Source organism: Talpa europaea (genome assembly GCF_964194135.1).
Source record: "Talpa europaea genome assembly, chromosome: 7".
In the NCBI taxonomy this organism is placed as follows: Eukaryota; Metazoa; Chordata; class Mammalia; order Eulipotyphla; family Talpidae; genus Talpa; species Talpa europaea.
Genome location: NC_140074.1, coordinates 131,445,202 through 131,467,287, shown reverse-complemented (window position 1 = coordinate 131,467,287; position 22,086 = coordinate 131,445,202). Strand labels below are relative to the sequence as shown.

General features: G+C 55.2%; 1 protein-coding gene across 1 annotated transcript in view; it reads left to right on the top strand.

Annotated features, from left to right (window-relative positions):
* SDK2 (sidekick cell adhesion molecule 2) overlaps positions 1-22,086 on the top strand; it is a gene marked incomplete at both ends in the record, with an annotated part of 223,168 nt that overhangs the window by 105,871 nt on the left and 95,211 nt on the right. The window contains one exon of the mRNA XM_084238690.1: positions 14,695-14,801. Within this exon, the coding sequence (XP_084094816.1) occupies positions 14,695-14,801 (107 nt within the window). The remainder of the gene's footprint in view (positions 1-14,694; positions 14,802-22,086) is intronic.

The following is a 22,086-nucleotide window of genomic DNA, read 5'->3' as shown; positions in this document are numbered from 1 at the left end:
CTCCTCCGCCGGGGAGGTACATGTATACCCGAAGAAGTGCTGTTTCTGGAGGCTGACATGTGCCAAGAAATTTGCACATGTCAGCTCCCAACTCGCACAGACAAGAGGGATGTTACCATCATTGTGCAAACAGCGAGCCTGGGGTGGTGCAGAGAGCAAGTGGCTGATCCTGAGGTCTGTCTAACCTAAAAGTACCCCCATGCCCCTGAACACACACACACACACACACACACATGCCCAATGGGACCCCTCCTAACCCTCCTGTCGCCTTGCATCACCTTCCAGCCCAAGAGGCAGGAAGTCAGGGGTCTCCCGGAAACTGTCCTGAGGGACCAGCGTGAGGGTGTAAGCCCAGGTCCCACCCCAGGGTCCACTGGCCCCTGCTTGGCCCGAAGAACTGGAGTGTGGAGGGGGAACTTAGTGCTCAGGCAGGGCTGGGTCCCCGTGCCGCAGATGTCTGGGAGCCCCAGTGTCTGGGAACCACATAGACTCAGCAGCAGAGGAAAAGAAAGTCTGGGGAGGCAGTGACCCCGTGTGGGATGACCCCGGCCAGGGGGGCATGCGGGGCCGCTGTGGCCTTTGAAGTTCTTAAGAGAGAAGATGAAGAGAAACTCCTGGGTCAACTGCTTTGTTTCCCACTTATCCTCTGGCCTCTCCTAGAATGAGAGCCTGCGGCACAGGCTGGCAGGCTTCCCAGAGGGCACCGGAGCACACGTCCACATGGGTGCCAGGAACCAGCCAAGCGCCTGCAGGCAGCAGTTCTGAGAGAATGCTATTATTATCTCTGCCTGGGGCCAGGGAGCACAGCTCAGAGAGGTTCAGCAACTTGCCCAAGGTCACACAGCCATACTGCTGAGTCAGGTTTCACCCAGAATCTTTTGGTCCCCAAGCCTGCATCCCTCCCACTGCTGCAAGCTGTCTTGTACTGCTCATCCTCTCCCAGGGCAGTGGCACTGCCAGGGCCCACTTTCTGGGGATGGCGCTAGCCAGCCTTGTAAACTAGGAGAACTAGTTCCGGCTAACCCCACCTATGTCACCGCTTGTTAATGGCCACCTGTGCCAGGCGCAGGTGGCTACGTTCTCTCGGGTTCTTGCTCACCCAGGTACCAGCAGGGGCAGCTTCCTGATACATGAGGGAGGCCAGGCTTTGTGGTTCTGCTATGGGGCAAGGTGAGGGCCACCCCGGGACTCTCAAACCTGCCTGCTCTGCTCTAAATAGATTCTGCCATCTGCTGCGTAAAGACAAACATACTTCAGCGTGTAAGACCTTCAATAGAAAATAACTTTACTACAATTCGTGTGCAATAGGGAAAAGAAAAAGACTGTAGTTAAAATAGTTTCCAATTAAACACCCCAAATTACCCATCCCCCTGTGGGTAAACGCCCAGCCAAAAACGGGGTTGGCTCACAGCAGGACTGCTGAGGCCCCAAAAGCCTGCCATAGTCTAAGGCACCTCCTGGTGGGGATCCACAGGAAAGGGGCGGAAGGGGCCAAGCAAGTCTGGAAGAAAAGGAGCAAAATCAAAACCCAAGTCACGAGACGTCTGCGTGGTCAGCCTCCCCACGGGTCTTTCACTACGTCTGTCTCTGTCAAGTGTCCCCTTCCTTGTCTGCCAAGTCCCTGGCATGAGGCCAAGAAGTAAGCGCACCTTCTCACATCTCTGCTCCAGGCCTTCTTCGCCTCTTTCCCTCCTTCTGCCAACCTCCTCTGGCTTCTCCGGCTCAGCTCCACCCTCCCTCGGGTGGGTCAGGGAACCTGCAACCTCCCCTTTCTCCGGGGATTACCCCGTTACAGTTCTGTTAGCTGAAGTGGTAGAGGCCTGAAGTTGTAGAACTGTTACAGGGCAACCCCAATGTGAAATGGGGTGTGTGGCCTGACTGTGGGTCCTCACCCGCACGCTTAAAGGGACTTGTAAGGAGACTCAACTGCAGGCGCACCCAAAAAGGTTAATTGAGGATTTATTTACAAAAAGGGGAAATGAAGAAAGCAACCCAGGGAGAAAGTAAAAGAGATAATTGGTGCATGCGTCCTACCAGACCCCAATAACATGCTGAAGGCTGGTGAAAAACCGAAGAACCCCCAAGCCCCACATGCCTCTGGTTATATACCAAGAGGGGCTGCTAACTCCCCCCGCAGTTCCCAGCAGTCCCCCTTTGGGGGGGGGTGGCATTATGGGATTTGTAGTCCTTGGTGTCCTGGCTGTCCTTGGTCTGGGGTGGGGGTGGAGCCCATAAAACCTGTGTTTGTGGAGTTCGTTCAGGACACCCTCTCCCCCCAACAGAACACCTCCTCTCCTGATGAAGGGACGTCAGGAGATGCTGACACCTGCTTGTTCACCACAGTGCTGGGCAATGAGGACACTGTGAAAGGTAGTTGCTGCCCCCCACCGACCCCCGAATGTGTTCCTTTAGGCGCACTACTTGCTCTGGCCTCCGTGGCCCTGTGCGTTCAATGGGAATAAAGCAGCAAGGCCCTGGCTGGGCAGTGGTGAGTGTCACGCAGGAAGTAGCAGCAAAGGGGAGTCATGGCTCCATAAAGGGGCCCAATAAATACCAGCCCCCACCCGCCTTACCCCTCCCTCCTGGGAGGTCCCGGCTCCTCATCCTCTGGGAAACCAAACCCCACCTCCCCAGCCCAGCCTCCTTGGAGATTTACTCCCTTTCAACCATGAGTTTGGACATCTTGTCTGAAATTGAAGGCTGCTGGTGAGGAGCTGTGGTGCAGGAATTAGTTATGATGGGCATAAATTGAGTTTTAATAGAGATGTACATGGCACCGAGCCAGTGTACTCAGGCAGAGGGAAGGTAGTAATTAAAAGTTAACGAGTTTAGAAATCTCACCATCCTCAGGGAGGGGTGGGGGAGATGGGCCGGGGGCGAGGGCCCCCAGCTGGGCGTGCTGCCCCTCCCCTGACCCACCTGCCACCTCACCCACTCCCGCACCCACACAGGGCAGGTCTGCGACGGCAGCTGTGGGAGCAGTTTGAGGGACCCTCGGGCAGCACCCTGTGCTGGCCAAGTGGGATTTCTTAGTCGGGGTGCTGTTAACACTTGGGGTTGGATCATTCTTTGTTTGGGGGCTGCCCTCTGTGTTATAGGGTAGCACGCAGCACCCCTGGCCTCTACCCACTACATGCCAATAGCTCCCTCCCCAGATGTGACAACCTAAAACGTCTCCAGACACTAAAGGGGATGGGACCACATCACCCTGTTTGAGAACCAGCATCTGGAGCAAGGCACTGGGGCCTCCCCACTCCCCCATCTCTCCCAACTGGAGCAGTGCTGCCCTTCCACAGGCCCGCATCTTGGGGTTAGGGCCTGACTGGGCCTAGGAGGAGCAAGGACGGAGCTGGCTGGCACCTCTGCCCTCGACTTCGTGCAGTGTACCCACCTGCTTTCATTCCGGCCCCGGTGCAGGATAAACGGGGCAGGGCGAGGCAGGCATGACGGTTCCATTGCACAGAGCAGAAAGTGGGGTTCAGAGAGACCCAGAGCCCAGCCTGCCCAGCTTCCTTCACCTAGTGAACAGAAGGCTCCAGCTCCCCAAAATTCAAATAACCACCCTGGCCCCCTCTGGTCAGCCCTGCTTGAAAGCCTGGGTGGCGCAGACAAGGCCACTGATGGAGACAGTGTGGGTGGGGCCGCCGTTGCCTATAGTTGCCCTGACCCAGTCCCCGTGGTGCCCCCAAATACTGGAGTCCCTAAGCCTAGCCATCCCCCTCCCTGGGGTGGAGGCCTCCCCCAGCTGTAGGGTAGGATCTTCCTGTACCTGAGGGCCAGCTGTCCCCTGGGGTTTGCTAGTGAGTGACAGGAGAGGCGGACGGGAGGGAGGGCAGGAGGGAGCAACAGGGAGCACCCCAGAGGGTCAGGCAGGCAGTGGGCGGAGAGGGACACAGCTGACTCCCTGGGCCTCGGGTTGACGTTGCGATAATGATGTCAATTAAGACAAATAAGTTCAAAATGCAAGGGGAAAGGAGGAAAAAGAAGCCAAAGTCTCTAAAACATTGGCAGGCTGGGTTTCCATAGCAACCTGTTTCCTCACCCTCTCACTAATGGGTCCTGGCTTGAGGAGGAAGTGGCTCCTCTCCCAGGAAGCTGGCGGGTGGCACCTTGCTGGACCCGGACTGGGGGGCGCCCAGGGCCTTGAGAGGGTCCCTTGTCCCCAGGATGGTGTCCAGGCCACGTCACCTGTCCCGGAGCTGGGACCCTGTGGGCTTGGGAGGAAAATCACCACCCCCACCCTCTTCCGCCGAGATGTGAGTGTCAGAACTGGAATCCAGACCCAGGGGCTGGAGAGAGAGTTTGCGCCGTTCCATACCGCACCTCGAGGACAGGTCTAGAACACACAGGGGTGCACATCCCAGCCACACCACCCCCCCACACTCCCCCCCCCCCCCCACAGCTTCCCAAGGACTGGCAGCCCTGGACAGGCCCTGCAGGCGCCGGGTCCCAGGAGTGCAGAACAGAACATGCAGATGAGGTACCTTTCATTAACGCCTCCCCAGGAAAGCGTTTTGCTGATAGAGAGGGCTATTTATTTCACGCAAGGAAACTTAGCATGCAAATCCAGAAGGGCTTGGTTGTTCATCACCTGAAACTGACATCTTTGAATTTGGCTTGAATCCCGGAGGCAACCAGTGCAGAGAGATGGGCGTGGTGGAGGCGGCCTGGCCCCAGGTCCCGGCAGGCGGAGAGGCGGTCCCCATCCCAGGCACATATGTCTTTGATCTGGGCTAGTCTGGTGTGTGGAAGTAAGATGTTCATTTTCTCTCTGCACACAGCTGGACTGGAGAGCCCAGCTTGCCCGGAGAGCCTTCCTCTCTGCTCCTCTCCACCCAGATCTGCCTGCATCCCCCTCCCCAACTTGGCTGTCAGCCAAGACCCAGAAACTAGTTAGATCTTGACTCAGGCACTCGGGCAGGCAAATGGTGTGGATGGACGCCAGGGAGTCGGGACTGACCCCTGCTTCCCGGGGCTGCTTCATGCTCGATTGATGTATCCCCTGTCCCTGAGGCTTCAAGTCTTCCCTCAGGTCTGCTCATGGGCTGTCTCAAAGTAGGAGGGTGCAGGTGATCTCTGCCCTGTCTGGCCTCCCAAGAGGAGTCTGCTGCACCCCACTTTTCTGCTCTCTGCTGGGGTGCACGTTCTATAACTTCGAACTGCCTACCTGTTCCCCTAGGGCTTCAGAGCTTCCTTGGAGTGTGCTGGAACAGCAGGAGGAGGCTGGAGTAGGGTTTCGGCTCCAGCTGGCAGCCTCTTTGGGCTGGGAGATACAGAAAGTTTGGGGCTGTGTGTGCATGGAGATGGAGGGTATGGGGACCGAAAGACCCTTCTTCCTGCAGAATGGGGACTCGTCACTAAGAAAGAAACGTCGGGGTGGGGGGCAGCCCACAGCATGTCTGGGTCGTCAGCCTCAGCAGCTATTCCTGGGGACATACAGAGCAGGGCCTTGCCACAGCCTCTGGTCACTACCCCGCCCCCCAGTTCCTGCCTGGAAAACCAGCCCAGGCTTCAGGGGCTCCACACCCACAATCTGTGGTCTTCCTGGATGCTCTCCCCAAGTGGCCGGGCAAGCCTTGGCTGGGGCCTCTAGTTTGTTGTCCTTTGTGGCCCAGTGCTCTGAGAGACCCACATAGAAGCTCAGGGCTCCGAGACCTGGGCTCCAGAATGTTCCACCACATTCTACAGGTGAAAGCAAGTCAACAAACTAACCCGGGTCGGGGGTGGGGGGTCATAGGGAACAGATGCCACGTGCTGATGGTGTTGCCGCTGCAGTGTCGGGGCCTCCTCCTCCACCTGGAACTGTCACCCAGGCCCCGCCGGCGCCTGGCAACCGCTCCCAGCCCCTTATCCGAGGGCAGCTCACAGGCCGGTCCCCAGGGCCTCATTAACGCAGTTCTGATCTGGCTCCCTCCTCAAGTGTCTCTGGAGTCACCTCCGAGGGTGACTAGAAAACCCAAGGAGAGAGGCAGGGCTGGAGGCCATCATGCCGGACGGAGGCCAGAGAGGCCAGGCGGGTGGGCTATTCCTGGGGCAGCTGCCAAGGATGGGGGCAGATGCTCAGGTGTGCGGGGTGCGCAGTTGGCCCAGGGACCCCGGGCTCGGGGCAGCCGCTGTCCGCACCTCCTGGCCCTGGAGCGCCCCCTCTGCTCCCCAGGCTGGCTGACTGGGCCAGGACTTGTCCTGGGGGAGTGGGAGCTGAGCCCAGCATGGGGAGTGAGGGCAGCTGTCCCTCTTGTGGGGCAAATGGGGCAAACGAAGCAAATCGCGGAAATGGCATGCATAGTCCTGGTGGCAGGTAACTCAGCGCGTGCTTATCTCCCGCCTCCTCACGCCAGGCGCTGGCTCGTCCAGAGTCCTCTCCTCTCGCGGCCCGCAGGCAGGCACAGTGGTGTGGTGACTGACAGCCCAGAGCTAGAGGCAGCGTCCTCGGGCTCCTCTGGCTGTGTGATCCTGGGCAAGTTGCTTAACCTCCCTGGGCCACGGTTTCCTCATCGGAGTCTGCCGAACTTGGATAAAATGAATCCCGAGCTTAATTCTGACCCCACAGACTACTGAGGAGTAAATGTGTTTCATATGTGAAGTGCTGCGAACTGCCTGGTTTGTAGAGCTCTATTATTATTATAACTAGTGCCCCTTTTATTTTATAGATGGGGCAGTGGGGCACAGAGCGATTAGGCCACGTGCCCAAGGTCACACAGCAAGTGACATACACAACCCAAGCCCCTGCAGCGCCACCATTTCCCGCCAAACCCTCAAGCATTTGCCCCCAAAGTCCCCAGTGCTGCGCTGGCCGCGAGAAGTTGCTGGTGTGTGTTTTCTGCCCTCAGTGGAAGGCTGGCCAAGGAGGAGATACCCTAGAGCCAGGAGCTGGGGGTCAGGGAGCCCTCCCCCCCTGGGGGCTGGACTGGTGGCTGGGGGAGGAGAAACACAAAAACCACTGAAGCCTTGTCTTAGGCAGAGGAAACTCAGCTATCAGTATGACCCCAGGCCAATGGGCACGCTCCTGTATCCCTCCACCTGCCCGGGGAGCTGCCCACAGTATGTGCGATGGCAAAGGAGGCCCCTTTCCAGCTTCAGCCAGCCTGACCTGCCCTGGGAAGCTGGGGGCAGCCCAGAGAGCCAGTGGCTTCTTCCACCACCCCTCAGCTTCCCCCTCCCCTTTACCAACATTCATTAATCCCACAAACATCTGGCCTGGGGAGTCCAAGCCTGGTGAGGAACAGGCAGCGGGGCTCAGCGGGCAGGAAGCACAGGCCAGCTGGGCAGAGCTTGGCAGGGCTCACCCCATCACTGGGCAGCAAGTGCCACCTGGTGCTTACACACACACACACACACACACACACACACACACACACATACACATAGTTAATGCTCCCACATGTGCACCCCACCCCCTCAGTATTAGCCATCCTCCTTCATAGTAATTGAAGGGACATCGCAAGCCCTTCCTGCTTGAAGAGGAACAGGTTCTAGTTCCCTGGCTCCTGGGCTTCGAAATGTGAGGCTGGTGCTTAACTCCTTCCCTGCAGCCTCCAGGGCCGCGGTGTGTCCTGGGGGTGGTGACAGCAGAGAGACACAGAAGGCACGGAAGGGAAGCTGGGCCAGGGCGTCTCTAAGCAGAGCAGGGCTGCACTGTGTGAGGGGCTGGTGGGACCACAGTCCCTGGGGCCGCAGCCTCTGTTACTGCCACAGCTGTCACCCCCACACACGGCCTGGCCCGGGCGGGCACGCTGTGGCTCCCCCGTCCAGGACGAGCAGTTAGTAGTGACGCTTCACCCCTGAGGACACCTTTCTTGAGTGGCTGCCTGGGTGCCTGCGCCTTGCTGGGGGTCTGCTGTGGCCTGCTACCCTCCTTTGTAAGCTTCACTCCGTGCAAAATCACACTGTGAAAAACCACAGGGCAGCAGAGGGGAACAGCGCGGGACAAAACTCCAGAAAGTGATTAGAGACACTTGATAAAAGGGAGGTGCCCCATAGAGGGGGCTGCACGTTCACTGCCAGGAGAGGCGTCGATACTAGGGTAAATACGGCGCTCTGCCTGGGAAAGGCCTGCAGCCTTGGATGTGGGTGTGGGAGGGTTGTAGCTGCTGGCTTATTATTGGGAAGGAGGCTTGTCTGAAAGGGAAAGGGAAGTTGTGAGACGAGGTGTGGGTGGGTGAGCCAGAAGGCTCGTGGAGAATGGCTTGTGGAGCTGTCAGCCCCCCGCCCTGGCTGGGGTTCCTCCTCCTCCACACAGCAGCCACCCCGGCTTGCCCACAGTGCCCGTGGGGCTCCCGGGCTGACCGTCCTGTGCTTGTCGGGGTGGCTGGTGCTTGTCTGGGCAGCCAGGACTAGGGGGAGGGCAGAGACCCCTGTTCTCAAGACATTGTCCTTTGGGACCAAGGTCGGCTCCTCAGCAGAAGCTCATCAGATGGGGAAACTGAGGAACAAGTTGGCCGCATCCTGCTCTCATCCCCACCTGGAGCTGTCACTTCCGAAACCTAAGTCCCCACCTCCCCTCGCTGGCCCTGTGCCCCAGCCTCGCCCGGCGCCTGTCCTAGATCCACCTCCCTGCGTGCTGCTCTGTGCTTGGAGCCCCAGGGACTCCTTAAACTGAGCAGTTCACCTGAGGATATAGGTCTGGTGGTGCGAGGCCTCAGCCACAGACTGCGAGGGGGCCGGGCTGGGGGTCTGTTCCCCTCATACCTCCTTGCTTCCCTTTCCTCCTACCCCCTCCCTCCCCACAACAGGGCCTTCGGAAAGAAAGTCCTAGGACTGGCCAACGGGTCAGTGTTTCAAAAGTCTCTGTCCCCAAGAACCATCTGGACCTGGAAATGTGCTTTGGGTGGGGAGGGCACAGGTGCTTTGGGTGAGTCTGAGAGTGGACAGGTCTCTCCCAAGTGCATCTAAATGAGGACACCCATGGGTGCCTGGTGTCTGTGCCTCGGCATGAGAGGGAGAGTAGGAGGAGCCCGTGTTGAGCAGGAAGGATGTGGGTGTGCCTGGGGTGAGCTCAGATGGGAGAGGCCATAGACGTGTGTCCACCCTGGGAGTTTGACACAAGTTTGCATACAACAGTGTGCATGGATGTGCATTCCTGTGAGTGTATAAGAGTGTGGATAAGAGTGGATGAGTACATTGCAAATGTGCATGTGTGCACAGGCATGCTTGCATGAGTGTGTACACACACGACCGCACGGGTGTGCATGTGGGTGTGTGCAAGCATGTGGGTGAGAGTGGATGTGTGCACTTTGTACATGTGTGCATGCGCAGGGGTGTGCACAATTGTGTGTGTTGAGTAGGTGTGCACCTGTGTGCATGCATGTACATGTGTGTGTACCCATGCACCCTTTCTCCAAGAGAGCGTCGCTGTGTGTACCACAGACATCTGATTTATTAACGAGGACAATACAAGGAGAGTGTGCCTATTATTTCTGGTGTCCGCATCAGCTCCTGACAGCTTCGTGGAATTGAAATATCTTATTTAATGCGAGTAAGAATCATCTTAAATATCAACTGTGACACTCAAGGACTCGAACCCAAAAGGGCACTGCGTGTTTGCTGTGCGTTGGAAGATGCCACCTTGTTAGGTGGTTCTTTTCTCCCCTGCTCATCTCCTGTCTCTAAAAATCCAATTATCTGCACGATCGTCCGGTGCCCTTCACCCCAAGCAGTGGATCCAGGGCGCTTGCAGGTCCTACTGGCTTAACCAGGACCCTCTGGAATGGCGCAGAGAAAACAGTGGGTTCTTGCTGTGTCCTCCTTGCTTTACACCCTGGCTCTACACCCCACCCCACCCCCCCACCTCCCGCCCCAGTGCTCCACACCCACTCCGTTTGGTCTTCTAAGGGGAGAAGGCAAACATCTCTCCGCGCAGGAGACTCCTCACTGCTCTGCAGCCTTCAGACAGGCAGGGATGTTCCAGGTGGCGAGGAAAGATCGCCGTGACATCTTGTCACATGCACGAAGCCAGGAGCAGAAGGGTGAGCACCAGAGGCGGAGGCTCCTGCTTAAAATCAGTGGCTGGAGTTGTGAATTTGTATTTGCATATGGAAATTTTGAAAAGACACTTGAGAAACTAGGAACAGAGCTTCCTGCTTCCGCTTCTGTGTGTTGGGAGCCGGGAGGAAGCGCAGCTGGGGCAGGCAGGGGAGAGCTATTCACTCTGTCCCTTTTGCTCTTTAAATTTCGCAGCTTGTGAGTGGTTTTCCTATAATCAGTCGATATATAAGCAGTCCTTTGAGGAGAGGGGGCCCGGGGTTGGGTGAATCCAGGTGTTCACAGGCCCCTGGTGATACCGGTGACTCATCCTCATCAGGTGGCGATGAGCGCCCCCATCACTGTCTTCCACCCCCAGCAGCCAGGCTCAGGCTGCTCCACCTGGAGGGTGCACACCTGCAAGGTCAGCTTGGTGAGAGGTCGCTGGGGTCGAGAGCTGAGGAGGGTGGCCTTTGGAAGAGGATCTGGCATTCCCTTGGTATCCCCAGTGTCCCTGAGGACACCGTCTTTGCTGGTACCCCAGGGGCTGATGTGGGGTCCCTCTGTCACGAAGCAGTGGAATGCAGGGGGCTTGCAGCTCCTGCATTGGTGGCTGGGCACAGTTGGGGGTCAGGTCCATGGGGACGCTAAAGAATTGACCAGGCCAGGCACTGCGTGCAGCCCTTAAGGGGCCCCCACTTTGAGAGGTTCCTGCCATGTCTCCTTGTCCTCTCTGAACCTCTCCCCAGTACCGCCCACTCCTGCATTTGCTCCCTAATTTGACAAGTGCTTGTGTTGTCCCTACCACGTGCCAGGGCTTCTCGTGGCTCCCCTCCAAGACAGCTCTCGCTGTCCCCCTTGCACAGATGGGAAAATCGAGGTTTGCCAGGGTCCCGAACTTGCCCAGAAGACACAAAGTCTGGCTGAAATCTGAGCAGGGTGGACTCGGGAGCCCCGACATCAGCTTCCTCAGGTGCAGGCCCAGCTCACTTGCAGGGTGCTGCCCGCCCCCCCCCCCCCAATCCCTGTGCCTAATGGGGATCTGGAGGGGCTGGTCTCCCTCAGTCCTGGCAGGGTCGAGGCCACCGGCGGGTGGGGTGGCAGAGCCCTGGCTGGAAGTCCTGAGGGCCCGAGGGAGCACTGCGGGATAATGAGGGCGGCTGTCATCATCATCAGGGAAGCTCGCAGCTCTGAATTTGCAAACCCAGCCGCTGGCCAACTGCCTCTTCCACCAGCCTGGGAGGCGGGGAGATGAGAGAGGCAATTTGGGTGGAGTGAAGCGGGTTTCCCTGGTGGGAAAGGCAGTGGGCGGAACTGTTACTTTAAATAATGTTGCCTACAAGCCAGAATTAAGTCCCCCAGGCAGGAGTATCGAGAAAGGAGGAGGGGGAGCCTGGAGGAGCAAGAGGGCCTCAGCCGCCCTGCTCTGTGGGGCCAAGGAGCCAGGCCTGCAACCTCAGGCAAGATGCACCGAGGTAGCCAGCAGCGACCCTCCCCTGCTGTCCTCCGGGAGGGGCAGCCTGCAGCCGGCCGGCCTTCCTCAGAGGCCCAGCAAGGCCTGGGGGCTCCTGGCTGAAGCCAAAGGACCTGGGCCTTCTGCTGAAATTTTTTATTAAGGTTCAAATTTCACCACACATCAGCAAACAAACCCAAATCCAACGAGTCCCCAGTGTCTTTTCTATCATGTGTACTTAAATTATATACTCAATGTGCATTTTTTAATTTTATCCTTAAAATAAAAGCAATATATGCATACAATAAAGCACATTCGGATGGCATCGAAAGACATAAAATCGAAAAGTAGAGGTTTCTCTCCCTCCCCACCCCAGCTATCTCTCCCAAAAGGGAGATAATATTTCTGGAGTATCCATTCAAAAAAATGTTCTACAGATGCCAGAGTGATGTGCGATTAAGTGTGTGATTATATGTGTACATGTTCACACACACACACGTGCCCATGCTTGTGTACACACACCCACTATTTCCATTTACCCACTTGGTATCAGGTCATTTGAACGATTCTTTTTTCTTTCTTTTTAAAGATTTATTTATTTATATACAAGAACCAGGGTACAGGCCAGAGGTGGGGGCTGGTGAGAGGATTCACCAGTGGCAGAGCGGGGAACAGAACAGGCAGACTGTCCGAAGTACACGCTGAGGGGAGCAGCAGGTGAGATAGGAGAGGTCTGCCGCGCCATGTGGGTATCTCCGCGGCAGGCGGGGATCAAACCTGCACTGCAGAGGTTGTGGACAGCTTCACAGCGCTGCGTTCAACCACCTGTGCCACCAGGGAGGCCCATGAACTTTTATTTTTCTAGCCCAAACTCAAATTATTTTTAATCGGCCAATTGACCCCAATTGACCTCAATAAACCTGAGGGCCTGGTGGTCTGTATTCGGGTAAGAGTCCCTGATACTCATCCTGATGCTGTTGAGCTCCTGGCTTCCTGGTTTAATTCCCATAAACACCTCCTCTCTTCCTTCCCACCCTCTGCGCCCTCTCTCCTCCCAGACAGATGTTCTTGTTCTTTCCATGGCCGCAGCACCATTCCTTTCCTTCTGATGGGCGTTCAGCTTGCTCCCCACCTTTTGTTCATCCTGCCGCTCCAGACCCCCCTCGGTGCCACGGCTTGTGTGCCAGACTATTGCCACGTTATTGCCATATATTGAGAAAAGCCAATATCCAGGAGGACAGCCTCTGGGTCAAAAGGCTAGAATATTCTAATTTTGATAGATCCTGCCCTGACGCTGGGTGGATTTACACTGCCAGGACCCAAGGGCCCACCTCCCGCCTCCTTGATCCCCACTGACACTGGGTGCATCAAACAGAGAACTCTCAGCACTCTGCTATGTGGTTGTTGTCTTGTTTCCACTGGACCGTCTTTCATCGTGATAGAGGTTGAGCCACTTTCTCTGAGTTTATTGTCCATTTCTGTTGATTTTCCCTTCCATGGCGCTTTTTAATAATATCTGATTCCATTTGCAAAGGGAGAGAGATTTTCGAGCCAGGCTATCCTTTCATCTTCCTCTCAGGTCAACCCAAAGCTTCCCCAAAGCTGTCTTGCAAGAAACAAGAGGGAGGGAGGGGGCTGGAAGTTCGCCAGAGTGGGGGCTCCTGCTGTCTCCCCATCATCATCCCAAGAAAGGGGCAAATGAGCTGCAGCCGGTAGCAGAGATAAGAAGCTCAGACAGCCCCAGGCCCTGGGTGAAGCTGCTGCAGAGGGGGGGCTGGGGGGGAGCTGGGGAGCCTCTGCCTGTGAGTCTGGGCCGGAGGGATCCCAGGGACACTGTCTCCATGTGGAACTGGTCACAGGCAGGTTTGGGGCCAAGAAGGCCCAGTGGCACCGCAGCCTCTTACCTCCTAGCACCTGTGAGACCACAGGTCAGTGCTGGGGTATTTCTGAACCCTGCTTTTCTGACCTCCAAAACGGAGGTGCTGAGCAGCCCCCCTCCCTGGGAACATCACGAAGATTAAGTGAGAGGCGCTCAGACACCAGCCCGCGCTGGGCCGCATCTGCGCCCATAAAATGAGGAAAGCAACGTCGACATTGCAGGCCTTGCAGGAAATTTAAGTGTAACATTTGTAAAAATGGCTTTTTTGTGGACATTATGATTCTTTTTTATGATCTCAAAAAGGACCTTTTTTAATAAAATGCTGACCATTTCTATTTACTTTTCTCTCCCCGCCTGGTACTTTTTAATAATATCTTTTTTTCGTGTTTTTATTGCTTGATTGTTTGGTGCGTTTTGGCTGGTTGGTTTTAATGACCTCACTTAGCGAAGGAAAAGGTGGACCATCTTCTGCTTCTTCAAGTGTCACTGCTCGGTGGTGCCCAGCCGCCTGGGACTGCTGTGTGAAACAGAGAAATGTGTCCCGGCGCCCTGTCCAGCTTTGGACACACAGAGGGTGCTAGAAGGTGGCCATTATTGATTTATCATTCTGAGATGAAGACGGTGGCGATGGTTATGATTTCTGATCAGAACTCATGGAAAATAAAACTAGCAACTCCTGGGAATAAGGTCACTCATGCCAGCCTGGCATAGCCTGGCCGCTGGCAGCTAAGAACCTGTTGGCAAATCTACTGGGAAAACCCTAGGACATGCGGGATGGACAGAGATGTTCTGACCCCCTGAGGTCCCTGCTGGGCTGTCCATTTGCAGGAGAAAGGTGAGGGGAACTCATCTCTCCATATCACAGAGCACAGCCCCCCAAGTCTCCCTGTGAAGCTCACCGGACCTTGGGCCTCCCACTGCCTCCCAGCCAGGGGAGCCTTGCTCTCCAGCTGCTGTCCCCACCCCCAGCTTCTGCTGCCCCAGCACAGATCATAGGCCCCCAGAGGGGCTCCCAAGGGTCAGTGCCTCATGTCAGAGCTCCTGGCTCCTAAGCCACACCTGGGGAAAGCAGCCCCCCTGCTGGGCAGGTCACGTGGGGTCCCTCTGAGAAGCTGCAGCAGAGTTGTCTGCAACTTAAGGTTGGGCCGACGCTGGCACAGCACCGCTGTTCTCAGAAGGCACAGGCTGCTTCCTGGGCCCCTGAGCACAGGTCTCGCTGCCTTTGGAAGGGACCCCCTATTGCTCAGGGCCTGTTTGTGATTCCATGACTCGGCCAGAGAGACCTGACCTCCCTGGTGCTGTTCATCCTCAAGGTGACCTGGCGACCTCTGCCCTCGGTCCCCCTGACCTCTGCATTGTTCGGCTGCTTCCCTCATTCATCGCTGTCTCATCTGCCCCGCAGGTACATGATCACCAGCCTGGACCGCACCCACGCCGGCTTCTACCGCTGCATCGTGCGGAACAGGATGGGTGCTCTGCTGCAGAGGCAGACGGAGGTCCAGGTGGCCTGTGAGTACCGGGCTCGGCAGGTGGGGCGGGAGGCCGTGAGGGTCCGCGCATCCTCATCCCAGCCAGGTTCTGGGCAGCTGAACCCCCCGGCAGTCTTCCAGGCTGGCAGTGACCCCTCCCATCTCCCTGGCTTGCCTCGTGTGCATTGAGCCTCACTAATAGGACCAAGGTCCCACAAGGTGGCGGGGGGACACACCTGCTGACTCTGAGTTAAATGGGACCAGACACTGTTTTCAAAGGGGAGGGAAGGCCGCCACCTGCCTGGAGAGCCTTCCCTGGGGCTGGCCCCAAGCTTGCGGGGTCTTCATCAAAGCCCCCCCAAACCTCTCCAAGGAGCAGATGTCTTGGGCCCCATCACCTTAACTTTTCCATCCTCCCACACACTGAGCCCTGGAGCAATAAGTGTGGGGGGTCCCTACAATTCTTAGGGGGTATGGAGAGATGCCTCCTGGTGGGAACCAGGGTTCTAGGAGGGAGAGGAGATGACAAGTGTGTTCCCAGGAGGGCCGGGTGGGCAGAGGACAGTGGCTGAGCTTTGGGGGTTAACAGCCTTCTCCCCCATGCCAGCAACCCCAGGAGGCCGTCCTCCCAGTGGAAGAGGGCAGGGCAGCTTCTGAGAACTGCCACCCCCACCCCCTGCAACTCAGGGTCCCCTGTGTCTCGCACCCTAAATCAGCTGCTCGTGCCGGGCGTGAGGCCCGCGGCGGGCTGTCCCGTTCCCATTCTGGGCATTTTAGGAGGAAAGGTCACATCATGGGATCCGGGAGTGTGCAAAGCTGTAGTGAACCCCGAAAAGGCCACCTGCTCCCCCAGAGCCCACCAGGCTGGCCTCTGAGGTGGCCCAGAGAGAGAGAGATGGCCTCGTGGAGGGACGGGGGAGAGAAATCTAAAAGAAAATTTCAAGTGAGGCCAAGAGTGTTTATAATAATTATGGAAAACCACCGTAATCAGAAATGGAGGGCGGGTTGTCCCCATAAATCAGCACCAACGGCAACTCAGCCTACTCCGAGGAGCAAAAAAGCCGGGAATTAAAATGATGGATGGGCCGCTGCCCGCGGGCATGGACGCCGGTGGAGCCTCACTTAGCCGCTCCAGCCGGGCAGGGGGAGCCGAGGGCGGCCTGTGAGGGGCTGTGTGCCTCCCGGTGGGGCCGTTCCGTGCCCACGTGTGTGTCTGCACGGTCTGCCTCGGCCCCCGGGGCACGGGACGCACATGTGAGTGTGTTCTTGGGCGCAGCCCATGCATGCGTCCAGACCCCAGTCAGTGCAGGCCGGAGGAGGGGTACAGACGTGGGAGGGTGGGGTCTGGTCCAAGCCCGTGGCTCGCAAGTGACCACAGGCACTTTCTGGAGTTGAGAGCCCCTGAGATGACTGTCTCCCCGCGCGGCCTCAGCTGGTCTAAGGGGGAACAAGAGGGAAGCAGGTCCCGGCCCACAGGTCCTCCCTGGGCTGCCCCGGGCCCGTGTGCCCGCACCCAGCCAGACCCCGCCCTCACCCAACTCCCCTCGCGCACACGCTGCCCCAGCATGGCCACAGGTGTCCTCCCCACCAGCCCGGCTGAGGGACAGCCCCTGACCAGGACTGTGTGCAGGCCAGCAAATGAGGCACCCCCAAGGCGGCCAGAGGCCTTTGCTACTGGCATGTCCTCCTGGTGGGGAGAGAGGCTAAGACCTCCCAAGCTGGGGGCAGAGAGATGCAGATGGCAGAAGTCACGCTGCCAGACACTCTGACCCTCCACCCACAGACCTGAGGCGGGCCTCCCTGAGCTCCCCCTTCTCACACTTGAGGTTCTGTGGGTTCTGGACCCCTCTGGGGGCTGCCGACATGGATGATTTGGGGCCAGCCCAAAGCTGAGGGAACTTCAGGACACGGCAGGTGCCAAGATCAGGAGTGATAGGAAAGGAGTTGAGGATGGGGAGAGGGTCTCACAGGGCTGGCAGTCTGTGGGGTGCCCAGCACCAGGAGAGGCTTCTGAGGGAGGGCAGCTTTTGTGTCCAACCACGTTTGGATGCTAACTCTCCCCTTGACTGCTGTGTGACTGCGAGGAAGTGACTGACCCTCTCTGAGCCTCACTCAGCTCAGGCTCCTCCTCTGTAAAGTGCATCCAATAACCCCTACCCCCTAGGCTTGCCTGAGACTTCCTGAAGCACAGGTGCAGGCCCCACAGCCATGTCCCTAAGGAAATGCTCAAGGAGCTACATCAGAGCCTCCAGAACAATCCAGCCCCTCCCCGCACAGTGTAACTGCGAATGCCTTTCCTCCATGGGGGCCTGGGACAGATCTGAGAGGTAGAAAGGCTGGATTAGGATACGAGGAAACTGAGGCTCAGAAAAGTTAGAGGACACCCCAAGATCCCACAGCCAGGGTTTCTACCTTCCACCTTCTCCCGAGTCACTGCCTTCATGCCAGAGGTTGAGCCGTGAACCCTGGGTTCAGATCCTGGCTCTGCTCTCCCTAACTGTCTGACCTTGGGCAAGTTACTTAATTGCTCTATGCCTCCACTTCCTTGTGCGTAAAAGAATGCTAGTATTAGTACCTACCTGGCCGACTGTCGCCAGGATTAATCAAACTGGTGCACACACACCCACGTGAAGGGCATCCAGCCTGGCCAGCATGGTTGGGGGAGCAGGCTGGCTTCTTTCTGCAGAGGGAAGGCTCCTGGAGTAAACACAGCCCTTCTGGTTCTGTCCACCTGTGCAGGGCTATGCCTGCTCCCTCACCTGCCCCAGCCTCAGGCTCAAGACCTGTGCCCCACACACCTCCCGCTCCTGTCTGTCCCAGGACTGGGTATGGCTGCTTCTCCGAGGCCCTCCCTCTCCCCTCCATGGGGGTATCTGCCTTCTAGGGTGGGGGCTTGTGACCTGGGGACTCCAAGGAGCCAGTTCCTGGGCCACTGCATTTGGGGATCTCTCAGGGATTGGAGGGAACCAGGCAGCCCCACCCCTGGCTCCCACGCCCCCCCCCCTTCCCAAAGAGGAACTGTGAATTGGGTTCTAATGAGAAATTAATAAGGCAGCTGTGCTAACAACTAATGATAATGGCAAAGTCGTTACAAAAAGATTCTTTACATGTTTTTAATTACAGCAATTAAGGGGAAGTCAATAAAACATCAGCCCCCTCCCCAGCCCGTCCTGTCCTCGCTCGAAATCTCTTCTGTGTTTCTTTGAAAGTTGCCATAAATTTCTAGCATGCAGAAGTGGGTTGAATGTCTGAGAGTGTTGGGAGATCCTTCCAGAAGCCACAGCTTCTCTCGAGTTATTGGTTGCCCATACCCAGATTCTCGGGCACCTCCGAGCTCACCCTACCCAGGTTCCCCTGCCCTCACCTGGTAGGCCCTGTCCAGACACCTGACCTGCCCACCCACAGGCTGCCGGCAAGGTCCTCCTGACCCCCCAACTGGGAAGTCTGGCCACTGCGCCTTCTACAAAACAGGCCTTGAGGACATCAAGCCATTGTCTCGATGTGGGCTGCGGCTGGTGCCCCCGAATGCCACTCGTGGGCCCCATTTTCTTAGAGTATGAGTGTTGAATGGGAATATTCTGGGGCTTTGCGACAGTCCAGGAGGGCCTGTTTGTCCTGAATGTTTTATCCCCTCACGAAATACCTGCTGCTGCTGCCCGGAGCCCCAGCCCTCTCCGGAGCACTGAGGACAAACCCAGACACGTGTCCCAGCCCTGAGGAAGGTGGTGGGGGGCAGCACAGTGACAAGGAGAATATACGATATAGACTCTAAGGTGACCGAGGTCGCTCTGAGGAGGTGACATTGAGCAGAGTCTCACAGGAAGTGAGGGGATGAGCCATGCAGATGCATGCAGAGGGGGGCGGTCATTCCAGGTCATTCCAGCAAGTGCAAAGGCCCTGGGGTGGACTCGGGTGTCTGAGGCCTGGCCAGAGTAAGCAAAGTGGAGAGTGGAAGGAACTGAGGCTGGGGAGGTGGCATTGGGGACAGAAGGTGGCGTCCAAGCTCTGGTCAGCCCTTCAGTGTGACTCAGAATGTAAGGGAGGTCGTGGCTGGTTGAGGGCCGAGCATGACGTGACCTGGTTGCAGGAGAAGCATTGCTTTCATAATCAACAAACACAAAACCACAGTGAAATATCATCCCACTTCACCAGCTGGGCAGAAACCAGAGTCAAGCATGACAAAGTGTTGGCAGCGACTCTAGGCTGCCGGCAGAGTGTACGTTGATCGATTGGTGCAAATTCGGAAAATGGTTTGACATTATCTCATGAAAGGCACGTGTGCACGCCCTCCAATCCAGCCATTCCAATTTTAGACCAGTGCTCTGGAGAGACTGTTCTTAGCAAGACAGAGAAACATGAAAGCAAAGCCAGCCCGCAGCGCCCTGTGCTCGCTCCATGGCTGACATCAGGCAGCCGCAACAAAGACTCTGCACAAAAAAAATAGCATTGCAGAAAGAAAACCAATTCCATCATGACACCGCATTCAATGGCCCTGGAGAGGGAGGGAGGGGTAGGCAGAGGCGGGGGTCCGTGGTGGTTTGTGTTCTGTCCCTTGCACTGGGTGGTGGGGAACTCAGTGTTCATTCTGTTCTTCAAACTCTGCATAAAGTTCTATTTGCTCTTTTGTATGCATGGCATACTTCCCGATAAAAAAAGTTTTAAAAATTAATGAGAGCAACGAATATATTCTGAAGGGTAATATACACTTTACTAGCCCTTTGAAGACATAACAAAGACATCAGGAGTCATTTGTAGGCCACACCCAGCTGTGCTGCGGGCCACGGCTTTGCTTTGGAGAATTTGTTGAGAAAGTTGGATCAGCGCTGCAAGGCATAGCTATATATTAGCAAGCACTTATTCCAGAGAGGAAGTATAGTAAATAAACCCTTATTTGTTTCTGTCTTAGTGAGTTTTCTAGGAGGTCCTGGATCCCAGCCTCTGTTAGCACAGGGCCCTCCATTCTTCTAGCCTTTCCCCTACACCGTCTGACTAAGTGGACTCCTTCTTAGTAGCTCCTCGGCCTCCGTCCTTTCATCCATCCACTATCCTTCCGCTCATCCACCTGTGCATCCATCCATTTGTCCCTTCCACCCTCCACCCATCCCATCCTCCCCCTGCCCACCCATTCCTTAAGTTATCCAAGTACCCATCCATCCATCCATCCATCCATCCATCCATCCATCCATCCATCCATAAGATGTCAATTCATCATCCAAACATCTATCCAACCATCAATCCATCCAACCCTCGCTACCTGCATTTATCCTTTCCTTCACACATCCAATTTTCCATCCACCCATCCAAACATGCATACATACAACCATACACACATACAAACATACTCTGTCTCTGATTAGAGTCTCATCCCACTTCCCAGTCCAGAGTAGGCTTTGCCACCACTGCTTCTTGTAGAACATTGCTCCTTCTTCCTAGTAGCTTCACAGGGTGTCACTGAAGGTTTTTGGGTTGGTGTTCTCATGTCTCCATGACCAACCATAAGCTCTTTGAGGGTAGGAACCAGGTCTTTCTTCAGAGCCTCAGAGAGCCTGCCTAAGCCATAGTTGGTGCTCAATAAAGACTCATTGTGTGATGGCGTTGGGCAAATCTAGAGGGAACCTACTTTGTCAGAGGGATTTTCTCATGAATATAACTAGATATATTCTTGAAACTCACAATGTAGTAGAGAGAGATAAAGGATGTGCATGAAGAATCTTAATGCAGGGTATGAGTCATGAAAAAGGCAGAGAGGGAATGCAGAAAGAGGACCAAGTTTGCATGCTGGCCTGGCCCAGCCCTAACTATTTAACATTGGATAAGCCACTCTATCTCCATGAGCTTTAATTTCCTCACTGACGAAATGGAGCTAATAAAACTAGAGAGATGAGAAAGAAACACTATTACCATGAAATTGCTTTAAATTGTTCAAATATATCTTCCGAGTTCTGTGAAGTTTTTTAAATAGATAAAATGATTGTAAGAAATGAAATAAAGGTGATATTGATATAATGTTTATAGACAGAACCAAGTAATCAAAATTAATAAACATCTTAAAAAATGTGGATTTATTAAAGTTGAACTTGGCATGTTATTCTGAGGATTACATGAGACAATGCAATGAGATCCACCAAGGAATAATCTGACATAGCATCAGTACCCATTTGATGGCTTGGGGTAATCTTCGTTGAGGAGGTTGACCATGTTTAAACTGTGAAAAATTTATTGGATTCCAATATTTTAATATTACAAATATTAGGTATACTTTTTTTTTTATTTTCTGCAAATCATGGTTCTGGAGGATTGAATAGGTATACTTTTTGAACTTTAATGTTCTCTTCCAGCTTCTACAACTGCATAACAAAGTCCCACAAATCTTAATAGGGCACAGCAATTATGTGTTACGCTCACAGATTCTGAGTCTTGAATCTGGACAGAGCTCAGTAAGAACAGCTTCACTCTGTTCTATCAAAGTCTCAGCTGAAGGTCTCAAAGACTCCGATGAAATCATTGGAGAGATCACATGTTCATTTACATGTCCAGGGTAGATGCTGGTTGTATCTGGGGACCTCAGTTCCTATTGGTCAGTCCCATGTCTGAGTAGATGAATTGGACTTCCTTACAAGATGGCGGCTAGATACCAAGCAGGAGTATCTGGACAGGGCGAGCCAGGTAAAAGCTGCATCCTATTGATGATGTAGTCTTAAAAGTCACAGAACATCAATTGTAGACTATCCTACTGGGGAAGTAATCACAAACCCCCAGATTCAAGGGCCCCACCTCTTTGTGGAAAGAGGGTTAATCACACTGTAAAAAGAGCAAGTTGAATGAGAAATAAATGTTGATGCTGTGATCTTTGGAAAGATACAGCCTGATAGCACTTGTATTTTCTCATGTAATACTGAGGAAAGTATTCTTAATTCCATTTCACAGAAGAGGAGAGTAAAGCTCTTAGGGTCAGAAGGTTTGTTTGAGGTTGTACCTAACAAGTAACAGGAACAGGATTTTTCACAGGTCTCAATGACACCAAAACCACTATCACTGCATTCACTGCCTGCCAAGTCTAGGACAAGGATGCCAACGGGAGATTTTATTTCTTAATCTTCTTAATTGACTTAATTGACATCTCTCTGGGATGCCATTGAATCATGGGGCTTTGGTAAGTCTTGGCTTGCTCTGGTGACATTTTCAGGCTGAGGCTACAAACAAAGGTGAACGTGGCATGAGGGAAGAAGCGGATGCCAGCAATACAGCATGGTGGGAGGGGGCCTGATGTGGTGTAGGCATTAAGAGGGGAAAGGTATTGGAGCCCAGGGAAGAGCAGACATGAG